This window comes from Lithobates pipiens, unplaced genomic scaffold (genome assembly GCF_037356315.1).
Source record: "Lithobates pipiens isolate NorthernLeopardFrog02 unplaced genomic scaffold, aLitPip1_a1.2 Scaffold_10, whole genome shotgun sequence".
In the NCBI taxonomy this organism is placed as follows: Eukaryota; Metazoa; Chordata; class Amphibia; order Anura; family Ranidae; genus Lithobates; species Lithobates pipiens.
Genome location: NW_027507686.1, coordinates 24,202,916 through 24,219,294, shown reverse-complemented (window position 1 = coordinate 24,219,294; position 16,379 = coordinate 24,202,916). Strand labels below are relative to the sequence as shown.

At 43.5% G+C, this 16,379-nt stretch overlaps 1 protein-coding gene and 1 pseudogene across 1 annotated transcript in view; one reads left to right on the top strand and one right to left on the bottom strand.

The window, feature by feature from the left end:
- The window catches only part of KCTD15 (potassium channel tetramerization domain containing 15), a 68,436-nt gene that overhangs the window by 18,104 nt on the left and 33,953 nt on the right, over positions 1-16,379 (bottom strand). Inside the window, 1 exon segment of the mRNA XM_077452786.1 lies at positions 13,105-13,249. Coding sequence (XP_077308912.1) covers positions 13,105-13,249 — 145 coding nt within the window.
- On the top strand, positions 15,877-15,992 carry LOC143956232 (U6 spliceosomal RNA; annotated as a pseudogene).

Sequence of the window (16,379 nt, the reverse complement as noted above, 5' to 3'; positions counted from 1 at the left end):
CAGAGAACCTTTCACCAAAAAATCATCACATAGGGGAGTTTTTGTCCTCTATGTGATGGAAAAAAAAAAGTTAAGTAAAAAAAAACATTATATAAAATGTAAAAATTTTAGGTTACACCCAAGCACATAAATTCCCCTACCTCCTCTGAAAAAGTTTTGAGCCCCCCCCCACCCACACATATATACGCACGTATGAATGTAAACACACATCCCAGGGTCACCTACACATGAAAATATTTATTGCAATACACATGTTACAAATCAACGTGCACGCCGGCGTGGGAGCAATAATTCTAGCACCTTACCTCTATAACACAAAACTGATGATCTATAGGGGTCTTTTAACCACTTTAATGCTGGGCATGTTTACCCCTTCCTGCCCGGACATACTTTCAGCTCTCTGAGTTGTTACAATTTGAATGACAATTGCGTGGTCATGCTACACTGTCTCCATATTACATTTTTTTTTTTCTTCTTCTTTTTTTTTTTTTGGGGGTTTTATTTTTTGCTTTTTTTTTTGCTTTTTTTTTTCTTCTTTTTTTTTTATTTGCCACGTCAGTGAATTCTCTAGTGAGACATAAATCAACTTTCCGTTCATCACTGTCTCCTTTCGTCTTCACATCATTGTAGCATCTCATTATATATCAGAAAGTATCAATATCAATAACAATTAAATATTTTTCCCTTATTAAATCCATATCTTTTATTCATCATACACCTCTTTGTTATTCCCATTCCCCACCCCCCCCCCATCCCCCCATCCTAAGCTAAATGTCAGCGTTTTTCCATCTCCTCTTATCCTCCTCCCATATAGGTCTGTTATGGTCTTAAGTATTCTGCGTAACTCCAATCCTTCTTTAAATCTTTCCAACATTTCCATTTTTTTATTACTGCTTCTCTTTTATTTTCCATATTTTCCATATTACATTTGTATCATTTTTTTCCCACAAATAGAGTTTTCTTTAGGTAATATCTGATCCCCACTGTTTATTTTTTACTAATCAAATTAAAAAAGGCTGAAGTTTTTGAAAAAAATATATATTTTCTTCGTTTCTGTTGCACTGACGGGCACTGATGAGTTGACACCGATATGCAGCACTGATAGGCGGCACTGATGGGCACTCACAGGTGGCAATTATGGGCACTGATAGGCAGCACTGATGGGTGGCACTGATGAGCAGCACTGATTGAGGCACTGACAGGCATTACTGATGAGCACTGATTGGCATCTGTTGTGGGGGATTATCAGCGCAGACCCCCCTCCCCCCATTAGGAGAGCCCCTGATCTTTTTTCCACCCTGCTGGCTCCTCCTACCAGCGTAGATCTACCTGCATTGAATAGAGAAGCACAGAGATTCAGTGATGATGTCACTGGATCTATAACAAGATATGTAATAAAAGGGGAAAGGTTTTATTGAAAACTATCATTAGCAAGTTGATGAGGGGTAAACAAGGAACCACAGCAGGACAAAATCTAGGCAGATTATAATTCAGCGGCAATCGTTTAAGTAACATTTTGTGCGGGTAAATAAAATTAGGGTAAAGTCACTTTATAAATATGTAGACTTTAAATAAATTATATATATATATATATATATATAAAGTTAAAATATAACACTAAACTTCTAGCCCTTCAGGGCACCATGTTGACAAAAAACAGATTCAGGCGATATTTTTAGTTTTACTGGCCACTTCTCCAGAACACGACGCTTCAAAGGTTGAGAAAAGCCCTTGGTTGTTTTCAGAGATCATAGTGAAATCCTTCCGTATGCCGCTACCTCTTGGGTGTGAAAGGCCTGAGCAGCCGACTGAATTCATGGGTGTTTGTGATGAACACCGCCAGCCTGAAGAGAGTGTTGCACAATCACTGGTGTTGACTGACTTTTTGAGTGCAACTCAACTTCACTTCACTGTTGCTTTGGAAGATGACCATTTAAAATCTGTACAATACATATATTTGTATATATTCACAAAATAAATCCCCAGAGCACTCCAATTCATTTTCTACAAAAACTTATAAAAGTGAAGCCTCACTCCCCAAATGCTGAAAAATGTACAGTAAACTGACGCCTCCATCCGTGCATATTTTTCAGATAACTTTTATTCCACAGATATAGGTTGTAATACAACTTCAGTCCCTTAAAAAAAGGGTTGCTGGAGCTATCATTTGGGCACATATATTTCTTTAGATCAATGGATCTTAACCTTATTGAGACCAGGGTCCGGGTAAAGTCTTCCAAAACCTTCCATTCCCCAATAATAGAATAGAAGTTCATACAAAAACAATAAAAATGGGAAAATACATATTGAAAAGGCTAAAGGCTTTAGAGGCTGGGTATCACAGTGGGGGGGAGGATTCTGGAAGGAGTTAAGGGACTCTGCAGCAGACTTGGTGGACCTGTGGGGGAATGAGGGCAATTGTGGGGGATAGGGTCTCTCCAGGAGGCTTGGGGCTCTGCAGGGGCACTGTAAAAGGCCGCAGGGCCCCTCGCGAGGGGTTTGGGTATTCTGTTGGAGGTTAGAGGCACTATGGGGGGGAATGGAGACTCTGAAGCAATCTAGGGGACACTGCAGGGTACTGTGTAACACTATGGGGGGTTGGGGGGCACTGTAAGCTCTTAGGTGGTCTGGAGGCACTGTGGGAGGTTGAGGGGCACTGTGAATGCTAACGGCTCTCTGGGGTCTGGGGACACTGTGACAGATTGAGGGGCACTGTGGCTCACTATGGAAGCTGGGAGCTCAGGGGATTTGCAGCTGGCTGGAGGACCAGAAAGAGGGAGGCCACAGCCCATCGGTTGGGAACCACTGCTCTAGAAGATGTCCTATCTTGATTGTAGTTGATGCACACAACCATGTGGCTAGCACCTCAGGGATTCCATTGGGAGAACATTTTAGCAATAAACTGGGGGTCTTCTACCATTTATCAAAGGAAATATTTGTGAAATTTAGTTGTGAGGATCTCGTCCTATTGCACCTACAGAATTGGCACTTGAGTGAGGTGCAGCTCACAGACTTTGTGGACCTGTGGGGGGATGAGGTTTATGGAGAGAGCTTGGGAAAATTGTGGGGATTGAGGTCTCTCTAGGAATCTGGGAGCTTTGCAGGGGCACTGTAAAAGGCTGTAGGGCCCTGCGGTGGCTGGGGTCCATTCTGGAAGTTTGGTGCACTATGGGGCGGGGGGAGGAACTGGAGGAACTAAGTCCACTCACAGACTTGGTGGACCAGTGGGGGATGAGATTTATGGAGAGAGCTTGGGGAAATTGTGGGGATTGAGGTCTCTCTAGGAGGCTGGGAACTTTGCAGGGGCACTGTAAAAGGCTCTAGGGCCCTGCAGGGGCTGGGGTCAATGCTGGAAGTGTGGGGCACTACGGGGCAGGGGGGAGGAACTGGAGGAACTAAATCCACTAAAAGACTTAGTGGACCTGTGAGGGGAATGAGGTTTATGGAGAGAGCCTAGGGAAATTGTGGCGATTGAGGTCTCTCTAGGAGGCTGGGAGCTTTGCAGGGGCACTGTAAAAGGCTCTAGGGCCCTGCGGGGGGCTGGGGTCCATGCTGGTAGTTTGGGCCCCTATGGGGCAGGGGGAGGAACTAAGTCCACTCAGAGACTTAGTGGACATGTGAGGGGATGAGGTTTATGGAGAGAGCTTGGGGAAATTGTGGGGATTGAGGTCTCTCTAGGAGGCTGTGAACTTTGCGGGGGAACTGTAAAATGCTCTAGGATACTGCGGGGGCTGGGGTCCATGCTGGAAATGTGGGGCACTATTGGGGTGGGGGGGGGGAACTGGATGCTCTTCAGCAAACTAGAGGGCACTTCAGGGTACTGGGTGACACCGTGGGAGGTTTCGGGGCACCGTGAGCTCTTAGGGGGTCTGGAGGTGCTGTGGGAGGTTAAGAGGCACTGTAAATGCCAACGGCTCTCAGGGGGTCTGAGAGCACTGTGGGTCACTATGGAAGCTGGGAGATTAGGGAATCTGCAGCTGGCTGGAGTACCAAGAGGGAGGTCGCAGCCCATCAGTTGGGAGCTCTAGAAGTTCTAACTTGATTGGATTGCAATTGATGCACACAACCACGTGGCTAGCACCTCAGAGATTCCATTGGGACAACATTTTAGCAATAAACAGGGGATCTTCTGCCACTGATCAAGGGAAATATTTGTGCGAGGGTCTCATCATATTGCACCTACAGAATCAGCACCTGAGTGAGGTGCAGCTCACATTTATTTCACACACAAAAACAAATATTTCACTTTTAGATGTATTTCCTATGTAATTGGTTGCTGGCAGAAGATCTGCAAAATACTATAGACTGCTATTAAAAAAAAAAAAAAAAAAAAAAAGTGTCACTGAGCCATCAAGTTCCTGTATCACACCATTACCATCACATATGATTTACGTATCAGCCTCCAAGGCCTACATCATGTATAAACAACAATTAGGAAATAATGCAAATGAAATTCCCAGGAATACATAGGTTCCCATCCTCCAAGGCCTGAAAGTTTAAGAGTGCGACACCTTATCTCATGCACATACAACAATTTCACACCCGTACTTGAAATACTGCAAGACGTATAGACAGACCCCCCTCCTGTGTACCCCCTCCCCCCGTCGCCTTTGTGTCAGGCAGGCAGAAATTAACGGGGGCCTCAAATTGTTCCACACTAAATATTCCAAAACTTTTAACAACTTTCACAAGTGCCTCGGCGACACCAAACACAATTTCACCCGAAGGCGCCTTATTCTATTTGATTAAAGTAAGGTGAAAACTGATAAATATTCACAAGGCGGTCGCAATGACTGCTTTCGCATAAGACATGGCTCAGGAATCGGGGAAAATTTGCCTGTGTGCTACACTCTCCTAGGTGTTTGCTAATTAGAAAAATAACACAAACACTATATTTATCTTCCCCAATACAATTCTGCATCCTACTTCTCCTGCAAAGAGTTCTTATATATCTTTTAAACAAAATTTTGCTTAATACTACCATACACCATACTATAGCAATGTACGTTATTGGCACATCAAGCTCAAACAAGGTATCTTTCAGCTGTATTGCAAAAGAAGAAAGCAATTCTGGTTAAGTGCTCTTTCTGCATGGCACTCCTAAAATTCCCCACTTGCTGATTTTTTAAAGTTTTTTATTTTTTTTGGTCAATCCTAATAAAACTCTTTTTATAAAAAGTTTTAAACTCAAGTTTTTTTTCCCCATTATGTGTATAAAATCTATATTCTCCCAAATAAACTGTGCATCTATGATGTTCAGTTTGCAAAGCGCTTTGGGCTATTTAATAAGGAAGCCCAGAACTGTCTGCGTACCTCTTTGGCCTGTTTTCAAAGCCCACATTTAGTTAAAAATATCAGCATGGGGGGGCATACCTTCCTATTATTCTGATGTGTCCCTTGTGCTGTTTTCTCATGCATTCCTTGAAATCCTCATACCTCCCAACATTTTGAGATGGGACTGAGGAACACCTACTAGCAAACGTAGGTAGGCATAGGACACACCCCTTGTCAAACCCCCTTAAAGGAGAATTAGCCAAAAAAAAGGTTCTTTCAATCCACAAGGGCTTTTTTTATTTTTTATTTTTTTAGCACTACTATTCCTTTATATTGTCTTTTAAAATTTAAAAATGCAGCAATTTAGAATTTGGATGAAAGGTTTAGCACTGGGAAACACTTTCTGAAAGATAAAAAGTGCATTTTATATACAACTATATAAATCAGACCAAAATAAGGGACAAGTGAGGAGGAATGAGGGACAGAGGGACAGAGGGATGTTGCTTCAAATCAGGGACAGTCCCTCGAAATCAGGGACAGTTGGGAGCTAGGAATCCTCCTCCTCTGATGCCCCCTACTCCCCACAATCTCCCAAGGTGGTGGAGGTTAATAGAGCTGAAGGAGCTGTGAGTACTCATCAAGAGTGCCCCACTATGCCTGCACTTTACATCCTCCACCTCCGCCAGTCATAGCCATACTATAGCTTCTATGAATGAAACACAACCTAAGAATGGTGGAATTTTTAACCTTCTAAACTCTAAAATTGACACCAAGCACCCCACCCCACCTTGACTTTAACCACTTAAGGGCTGAGCCTCTTTCTGAGATTTGTTGTTTACAAGTTAAAAACTTAGTTTTTTTGTTAGAAAATTACTTCGAACCCCCAAACATTATATATATTTTTTTTATAAAGCCCTAGAGAATAAAATGGCAGTCGTCGCAATACTTTCTGTCACACCTTATTTGCGCAGTGGTCTTACAAGATAATGTTCTTATTTATTTTACCTTTTATTTTTACACTGTTTCACTTTTATTCCTATTGCAAGGAATGTAAACATCCCTTGTAATAGAAAAAAGCATGACAGGTCCTCTTAAATATGAGATCTGGGGTCAAAAAGACCTCAGATCTCATATTTAGACTAAAATGCAATTAAAAAAAAATTCCCGTTTTGAAATCGCTTCCGCCCTGCAATGGTATGGAGATGGGTGGGCCATCTTCCCCTAACTCATCTCCATACCAAGCAGGAGAGAGGACCCGATCAACTCTGCCGCTAATGACGGCTCCGGTAAGTGGCGGAGGGCAGCGGTGGGTGGGCCCCTCCCACCGCTGATAAAAGTGATCTCAGGGCGAATCCGCCGCAGAGACCACTTTTATCTTGAAGCCCGCTGAAGAAGAGGATACCGGGGTTATGGCAACTAGCTGCTGCCATAACAATATTCTTCTTCAAAGTAGCGTTGTAAAACTGCGACGGGCGGTCTGTAAGTGGTTTTAACCAAATCTAAAAAAAAGATGGTATTTGCATAGGGCTTGACACACCTCCTCCTTTCCAAAATACACATGTAACTACACTTGTTACCTGGAAAAGTAGTATCAGGCTAACTGTTAGCCTTAACCTGACCTTAGCTTGTAAAGTGATTGTAAACATTTTTTTTTTATTGTTACAAACATCATACCTGCTCTGTGTAATGGTTTAGCACAGAGCAGTCCTGATCCTCCTCTTCTGGGGTTCCTCGCTGGCCCTCCTAGCTCCACCCACCTGTTGAGTGCAAGCTGTTTGCTCTGGGGGCATTTGTGCAGACTCGATCCAGAGCTGCTCTGTGTGTTCATACACACAGCATTGCTTCCTCCCTCCTCAATGGCCAATGTCTCCCACTGCTGCCTCTATATCCAGTGAGAGGAGAGAGAGCAGACAAAGCCGCTGCTCTCAGGCACAGCACTGGATCAAGAGCGAGAGCAGATAAGCATTTTTAGGGGGCTGTGGGAGATCCTGTGCACAGAAAGTTGTTTACCTTAAAGTGGATGTAAACCCGAATTTTTTTTAAAAAAAATTTGTCTGGCACAATATAGAGTATGGGATTTCAGATCCGCTGTGCCCAGTCTTGCCACAAAGAGTTAATCCAGCTCTGAGCAATCCTCTTTTTTCAGTGAAATAAAAAAGACAAATTGTGAAATCTTTGTCTGTTCTCCCCCCTTGCTGTGATTAACAGGTGATTTACATATCTTGTGCACTAACCTAAGATATGCATTATTTTTTAATTCCCTCCCACTCCTTTCTTCAGCAGCATTTCAAGGATTGGCTGTTCCACACCTCAGCATGATTTGGCATGCTGAAGTCATGTGGTTACTTTTCTGTGTTTTGACTGGATGTTAGTGATCATAGCAGAAGTTCAGTGTAAGAAATACACAGGAGAAAATGCATGTTGATAAGGGCAGTGTAGAGGTGGGCAGGGAGTCTACTGACATCACGACTCCACCCACTGAGCCCTGGAAAACAGACCCACCCACAAAATCTGCAGTTTTCCGGGTCTCATAGCAGACAGAGGGGAGACATTTGACAGATAAGTATACATGCAGGAGGCATGTATATCCTTCTAGATAACCAATATGGCAGTAGTTTAGAAAGGATGAGAGTGGGTTTACATCCACTTTAATGCAGAGAATGCATTAAGGTAAAAAGACCTTACAACCACTTGGATCTGAACACTAAAACCTATAGCTGAACTTCAGGCTAACAGCTGCTGTACATATACCAAACTGTGTGTAATCCACTTAATAACTCAGACTCTCCTGTCAAACAACAAAAACAGGTCCTGGACCTCTAAGCCCTTGTACACACAGTCGGACATTCCGACGGAAAATGTCCGATCGGACCGTGTTGTCGGATAATCCGACCGTGTGTGGGCTTCATTGGACTTTTTCCCTTCGGAATGTCCGACCAGCAAAGTTTGAGAGCTGGATATAAAAATTTTCCGACAACATGATCCGATCGGACTTTGTCCAATCGTTTGTAGAGAATTCCGATCGGACAAAGTGCCACGCATGCTCAGATTAAATTCCTAGACCAAAGCTATTGGCTACTAGCCTGAACGTAGTCCCTTGGTAACTAAATAACCTCATCACGTTACGAACGATCGGATTTTCCGACAGCTTTGTCCGACCGTGTGTATGCAACACCAGTTTCGGACAAAATCCGTCTGGAAAAAATCCGACGGATTTTGTTGTCGGAATGTCCGACCGTATGTACAAGGGCTTAGACAACACAACAGTTTATCAATGCAGTATAGTCTTGGACCCCACCATCACCACCACCACCACCACCACCAGTGGTAGCATGCTGATGGTAATCTCTGCATTCTCTGATGAAAGTGCTGGTGCATGAAGAGAAAAAGCATGCGTTTTTTTTTTTCTTAAAACTTAAAGTACAGATGTACAGTCCACAGGCTGTCTAAAATTAAGAATATTCACCATCGGTAAAATTTCAGGATTAGTTTTCTCATCTCTACTAGGTGCCTAGAAGCCAATACATAAAAAAGATTGTTTGCTACTTTCACAGCACTAGATTAGTGTTCAGTCAATCAGAGCTTTCACAACACAAACATATATCTCTTGAAGCTGAAACAACAAAACTTATACTATATGGCCAAGGGTTTGTGGACACCTCGGTCATCACACCTCTATGAGTTTGATGTACATCCAATTCCAAAACCATGGGCATTTCATATGGAGTTGGTTGCCTTTGCAGCTATAACGGCCTTCACTCTTCTGGGGATGGCTTCCTGCAAAGTTTTAGAGTGTTTTATGTGAAAATGTGTTCCTATGCATCCAAAAGAGCATTGGTGAGGTCAGGTACCAATGTTGACCAAAAAGACCTGACTCCCAGTTAGCATTCCAGTTCATTCCAAAGGTGCTCAGCAGAGTTAAGATTATGGCTCTGTGCAGGACATTCGAGTTCCTCCACACCAAACCATACCTCTATGGAGCTGGCATTGTACACAGGGGCACAATCATGCGGGGGGTGAGATTATGATGAATTTATAATTAAAGCGGAGGTCCACCCTAAAGTGGACCTTCCGCTCATCGGAACCCTCCCCCCCTCCGGTGCCACAATCGGCACCTTTCAGGGGGGAGGGGGGTGCAGTTACCTGGATAATCCAGGTAACTGCACCCACTTCCGGGACAGCTCTCTGCGGAAAGGGGCGTAACTTACGCCCCTTTCCGCAAGTGCCCGCCCCTTCCCACAAGTGCCCCGCTGCCTGCTGGGAAACACACAGCTCCCAGAGGCAGCGGGGAGCGTCCTTATTGCGCAGCGCGATTCGCGCATGCGCAGTAGGGAACCGGGAAATGAAGCCGAAAGGCTCCATTTCCTGATTCCCATACCCAAGATGGCGGCGGCAGGACCCGACAGACGACCTAGCGATCGGCTTCGGGTGCCGACATCGCGGGCGCGCTGGACAGGTAAGTGTCACTATTTTAAAAGTCAGCAGCTGCAGTATTTGTAGCTGCTGGCTTTAAAAAAAAAAAAAAAAAAAACGCGGAGTCCCGGTGGACTCCCGCTTTAAATCCGCTGGTCTGATTTTAAAGGACCTATAATTCCATGCCTGACCTTTCAACTGTGGTCTTCAGGGTTACAATGATAAATAATTGGGGGCTTTATGTGCCAGAACCCTCACTAGAAAAGAGTAGGTTTATTTATTACAGGTATTTATATAGTGTCCTCACATACTGTACACATTGCACATTCACATCAGTCCCTGCCCTCAAGGAGCTTACAATCTAAGGTCGCTATCTCTCTCACATTTATAGCTACATATAGTGGGGCCAATTTAGACAGGATCCAATTAACCTCCCAGCATGTCTTTGGGTGTGGGAGGAAACCCACGCAGACACAGGGAGAACATGCAAACTCCCAGCAGCTTTTTGTCAGTGCGTGTTGGGAGTAGTTTCGTGAGAGCTGACAGTCTATGTAAGGAAGGTTAGGTCATTGTACTGTGCTATATCATTCTAAGTTGCACTAAATTACTGCATATTGCAAGGCAACCACTGAATAAATAAGTTGGAGAGGTGGAGCAGTGATGTCACAATCTCCACCTCGTCTAATCAGAGAATGCCTTGTAATCATTGAAAAGAAGTATAAGATGTTCTGTGAATGGTGGCCATGCTGAGCAAGAGACCCCCTGAGTTCACTAGGCAGGGCAGCTGCTTGGCGCAGGACCTAGAGGACTGTGGCGATCACTGTATTGGAGTTCAGCTTTAGGCATTTGCATACTGCCCTGATGCTGGCAAATTTTTACCATACCGAAAAGCCTATATTTTGAATATTTTGGGAATACGGGAATGGAAGGGGGTTTAGGTAATATGTGCTGTTGTGGTTTTGTGAAAATAATTTTGACATGTAGGAGTAATCGGCCGTAATTGGAAGTAGCAACCGCAACAGATCTAAAAGCTATAGGAAGGTTTTCTCTTAAAAAAAAATAAAGCTAAAGCCCTCCACGTCATACAAATTGACGATTAACAAAACAGTGTGATAGTATAGTATGCAAGCTTTTTTTGTTAATCGTCCATTTGTATGACGTGGAGGGCTTTAGCTTTATTTTTATTTTTAAGAGAAAACCTTCCTATAGCTTTTAGATCTGTTGCAGTTGCTACTTCCAATTACGGCCGATTACTCCATACATAAAAATCAGTTGTTGCAGCCAAATTAGTATTCAGGCGAAGGCTAAATGTAAAAGTTAAAACAATAAATTACAAATCAAAAAGATGTGATAACCTGAAAACGGCGTCGTTTGTGAAAATAGTATTGTCCTGTATTACCACATACAGCTTGACGGCATCTCCCAAGCACGTTATTTTAAGGATTGGTGTTTTTTCTATGTTGCCCTCAAAGCTAAATAAAATAATGCTCTCTCTGCTGTATGGTCGTTTTTAAAACATTTTATTTCTTTAAGTGCCCAGATCCCCATGACCTTTCTTGGGGGAAAAAATGGACAGAATTTAACCCCCCCCCCCCCCCCCCAACAGTTTTCAGTGGGATGAAAAATTTGGGTTTGAACCAGATTCACTTGAACCCAGGCAGATTCGCCCATCACTCCTCACAAGATGAAGGGGCACAATTTTCCAAAATGTCTCTGCATGCCATGGTACTCTTCGTTGGAAACACCCGTATACAATTGTTTGGAGGGCTTACTTTTGGTGCGATGGTCAGGTGACCACAAATTTCTGGCCATTCGGTAAGCTACTATGACTTATTTCATAATGCAACTCAGAGTGTAAGAACTGAAATTACAAACAATCTTTTTGCCATGTGGCAAGCTTGCAGTGGTTGCTGTGTGTGGCTCACCATTTCCTATAAAGTGTGCCAAAGGCCTGGAGGCTCTGGGATGCACAACTTCGAGAAGTAACAGAACACCACACTATTTATTGGCTGCCCACTGGGAAGTGTGAAAGGTGGGAGTGCTTCCAACTTTCCTTTCCAAACTCAAAGATTTATCCACCCATAAGCAACTGGTGGCTTTGCCATAAGTACACGTTTGTATTCACTGGGTAGCTACCAATTCTACAATATATCAAGCGACTTTAGCTGTAAAACTCAAATGACCAACCAAAGATTTTCAGGGCTTAAAGTGGTTGTAAACCTTTACATATAACCAATGAAGTGACTGGCCTCAGGTGATACACAGAGAATAAACAAATGCTCCTGCATAAGTTGTACCTGTTTATCTGCAGTCTTCTCTACATCCATTTGAAGTCCAGAATTTATAAAGAAGGGGTCTCCAAACTTACCAAACAAAGTTTACTGTCCCTCAGACTTCAAGGGGGCCAGACTGTGGACAGTGTAAGTAAAAAATGCCCTGAGAGTAAACAATGTCCCATCATTAGTATCATAAGTAGGAATAGTGCCCCATTGTTGGTATCAGGATAAGGAATAGTGCCTAATAATTGGCATCCGTGGGAGGCATAGTGCTCCATTGCAGGTGTCAGTGGGAAGCATGGTGCCCCATTGTTGATGGCAGTGGGAAGAATAGTTCTGCATTGTCAGTTGGAGAGATAGTGCCCCATTGTTGGTGTCAGTGGGAGAGATAGTGCCCCATCACTGGTGTCAGTGGGAGGAATAGTGCATAATTGTTGGCGTCAGTGGGAGGAATAGTACCCCACTGTCGTCAGTTGGAAGAATAGTGCTCCATTGTTGGTGTCAGTTTGAGGAATACTGCCCCACTGTTGCTGTCAGTGGGAGAACAGTGCCTTGCATCAGTGGCAGGGAAAGTCCCTCAAGGGCCGCAAAAAAGGCAAGCAAATAGCCGCATCTGGCCCCCGGGCCACTGTTTGAAGACCACTATTATAAACCTTGTCTTAGCTTTCAGAGAAAAGGGTGCAGAGAGCTGAAGTCACAAACTGAAGAGCTCAGTGAGGAGAGCTCTGAGAGCTGATTGGAGGGAAGGGACGCACCTTGCTTTACAAAGCACCCAGGAATAGAGCTAAGGCTGTCAATCACAGGCTGTGTGCTGCCCCCCCCCCCCCCCACCTTGCTTCTCTTGGTGTCAGCAAAACTTGTCTGAAGTGACTCATGCTGATAGCAGAGGAACAGGGCAGCAGGGAGCAATGATACTTTGTGCTCTGGACTGAAACAAGTATACACTAAAGAGGGATATGCTTTATTCATATTTCATGTCTGAGGTTCACAACCAGTTTAAACCTTTTTTTGGTATTTGTATAATAAGAACCAAGCCTGATTTTGCTATGTTATAAAACATTTTGCATGTCATGGAGAAACAAAGCACATTTTATAGAGTAATGAAAGTATATTTGCTCTTGGAAATACTGGTTCCCGTTACCTTAAAATCTTCTGGAAGCAGCAGCTTAGAGGTCCGTAGGAAGCTTAAGATATAGCGGAAAATCTCCCCATCCCGATCAATGAAGTAGTGCTGTTTTAAACTGTCCAACACGATGGGTTCTGTACCATTAAATAGACGACTTATTCTAAAAAAAAAAGAAAGAAAGAAAGAAAAATGATTATGTGGGAATCATAGCTCTACACAAGTGCCGTATATTTGTATAGCCCCACTTCAGGGCCGTCTTTAATATTAATTGGACCATGGGCAAACATTTTCTTGGGCCTCCTCCTCCATGCAATTTCGCTGTCCACCTGCCTGCACACCATAGCCTGGGGTGGTGAGGGGACCCATCAATAGACAGAAAATTCCTAGGCAGTGGCAGTGCTGGGGAGAGGGGAGGGTGTGATCAATGGCAATGGTGATTTTTTTTTTACCGACTTCCAATATAAAGAGGAGTTTCAACACTGACCACCAATGTAATATGGGTTTACACCAATGTAAGGAGGGGGACCTGCACACTGGCCACTAGTGTGAATAAAAGAATTGTACACCAAGCCCCAATGTAATGAGAAGATTCACAATGACCACCAATGTAAAGGGGATTTACACTGACCACTAATGTAATATGATCATTCACAGTAACCATCAATGTAAGGAGGGATTTACACTGACCACTAATGTAAGGTGGACCTTCACACTGGCCACTAGTGTGAATGAAAGGATTGTACGCCAAGCCTCAATGCAATGAGAAGATTTACAATGACCACCAATGTAAAGGGGATTTACACTGACCACTAATTTAATAGGAGCATTCACAGTAACCACCAAAGTAAGGAAGGATTTACACTGACCACTAATGTAATAGGAGCATTCACAGTAACCACCAATGTAAGGAAGGATTTACACTGACCACTAATGTAAGGGGGACCTTCACACTGGCCACTAGTGTGAATGAAAAGATTGTGCACGAAGCCCCAATGTAATGAGAAGATTTACACTGACCACCGATGTAACTGAGACATTTAGCCTGCGTTCACATTTGTGTGTGTCGTCGGGAACGCAGGAAAAAAAATCGCTTTCCTGACACCACAGAAACATGCTGCCCTTTAGCAGATATACAGCAGTGCCATTAATAGTTAACAACACCCTCTGACATGTGCTGTGCAACCGTATGACCTTGAAAAAGTGTTAGGGACTTTCTTCCCGCATTTCTAGCACATAGAGCAGCCCGTTGAAATAATTGGGCTGTCCTACACCTTTATTCATCCTATCAGCACAACTTTGCATTCTAAACCATTGCTAACCTCTGCACCCAAAATCTCCCCCATCCTCTCCACTCCAGCACTCCACTCCTTTAACTCTACCTGTCTCCTCTGCTCATCTTTGCACCCACCTTACTTTCCTCTATACATCCCCTCCTTGCTCACCTGTGCGCCCACCCATGCTCACTTGTGCAGCATTTAGCAGAGGTGATGGTGGATATGACCTCAGGGGGGTCCTCGGCTATTTACATATGAATGCAGCCACTATTTACATATCAATGACAGTTATTTACATGTAAACACAGGGTCTGCAGGCGAATCATCAGTACACAACAGTATATATAAATCAGATAATTCATTAAAAGGCATATTAACTGCCAACTTTATTAATATACATAATAATTAATAAAGTTGGCAGTTAATATGCCTCTTAATTAATTATATATACTCCTGATTTATATATACTCCTTATTTTGCTATACAAAAAGTCCAAAGGGGCATCTCCCAAATGCAATTGTTGCATATTTTCTATAATGGGATTTAGGATGATGGCAGTCTAATTCACGCAAATTAATTTCCCAAATCCATTTTCTCCTTTTCTCACACTGAGATATCGGACACAGCACAGGACTTCAAGGGACAAGGGAATTTAAACTGGGATAGTTGGCAAGTATGAGATAGATGCTTTGGGCTCCACGACCATGACAGGGCTCAGGGCAGCTGCCCCTTTTGCCCAGCCCCACTTCCCCCTTGACAGATTATACACATTGGCAAATTTTGTAAGACAGACAGTTTTTTTTTCTCATTCATTGATATATTTAAGTAATTGAAATCATGCTGATTGATTAATCTGTAGCAAAACCCCAGGCAAACAGCTAAATACACATATGAAATACATACAATATATAGATAGATAGACTAAGACTGGGATTCCATTAAAGTAAATGTGTGAGTAAAGGCAAGTGTCCCAATACTTTTGGTAATATAGTGTAGTGGGGTGCAGTCCTTTAATGTGTTGGGATACTAACGCATATATAGTGCAGCATTTTATTTATTTTTTCAAGGCCAGCAAGGTTTAAAGAGTTTAGGCATAGAATGCATTAAGGTGAGAAACCTCCTGTGATACAGCAGCCCCCCCCCCAGACCCCCCTTTTTACTTACCTGGACCCGGTCTTTCCAACAACAGGGATGAGCCCACCCACTCCAGACGATGTCTCGGGTCGTGATCGGATAGATTTACAGCAGTGCAGCTACTGGCTCCCGCTGCTGTCAATCAAATCCAATGATGTGGGAGCCGGGGGGGGGGGCAAGTGCTGCTGTCTGTCTCAATGGACGCAGCAGCAGAACACGGGAGCATGCCCGCACGAGGGCTCCGAGGGAGAGCGGCTCTCCAACGGGGCACTCGAGAAGAGGAGGAGCCAGTGAGAGCCGCCGAGGGACCCCAGAGGGAGAGATCGGGACCACTCTGTGCAAAACCAACTGCACAGAAGGAGGTAAGTATGACATGTTTGTCCTCACTTTGGCAGGTTATATACTAAAATTAGAACGATACAGAGAACATTATCACGGCCCCTGCGCAAGGATGACACGCAAATTTGTAAAAAAAAAATTCAATAAAAAGATTTTAAAAAAAGAAGAAGTATGACTTTTTTTTTTTGTGGTTGAACTGGATGGACTTGTGTCTTTTTTTCAACCTGACTAACTATGTAACTATGTTTGTTTTATTAAAAAACAAAAAAAACATAACACAGTGGTTTGCCAGGGTGAACGATATCCAACAGATGGAACACAACAAGCACTGGTAGCAATGGGACATGTTTCATTATTCGAATGAATATTTAACTGGGGGTACTAGCTAGCTCTAGAAGCCCGGTTCCTGTACTGTCAACCCCGCAGAAGCTCCCCTCCCCCTCCCCCCTCTTTTTTTTTTCTTGCTTTTTTTCCTCTTCTTTTCTCCTTCTCATCATCTTCTCTTCTTCTTTCTTCCCTCCTCTTTGGACACTAAAAGTGTCC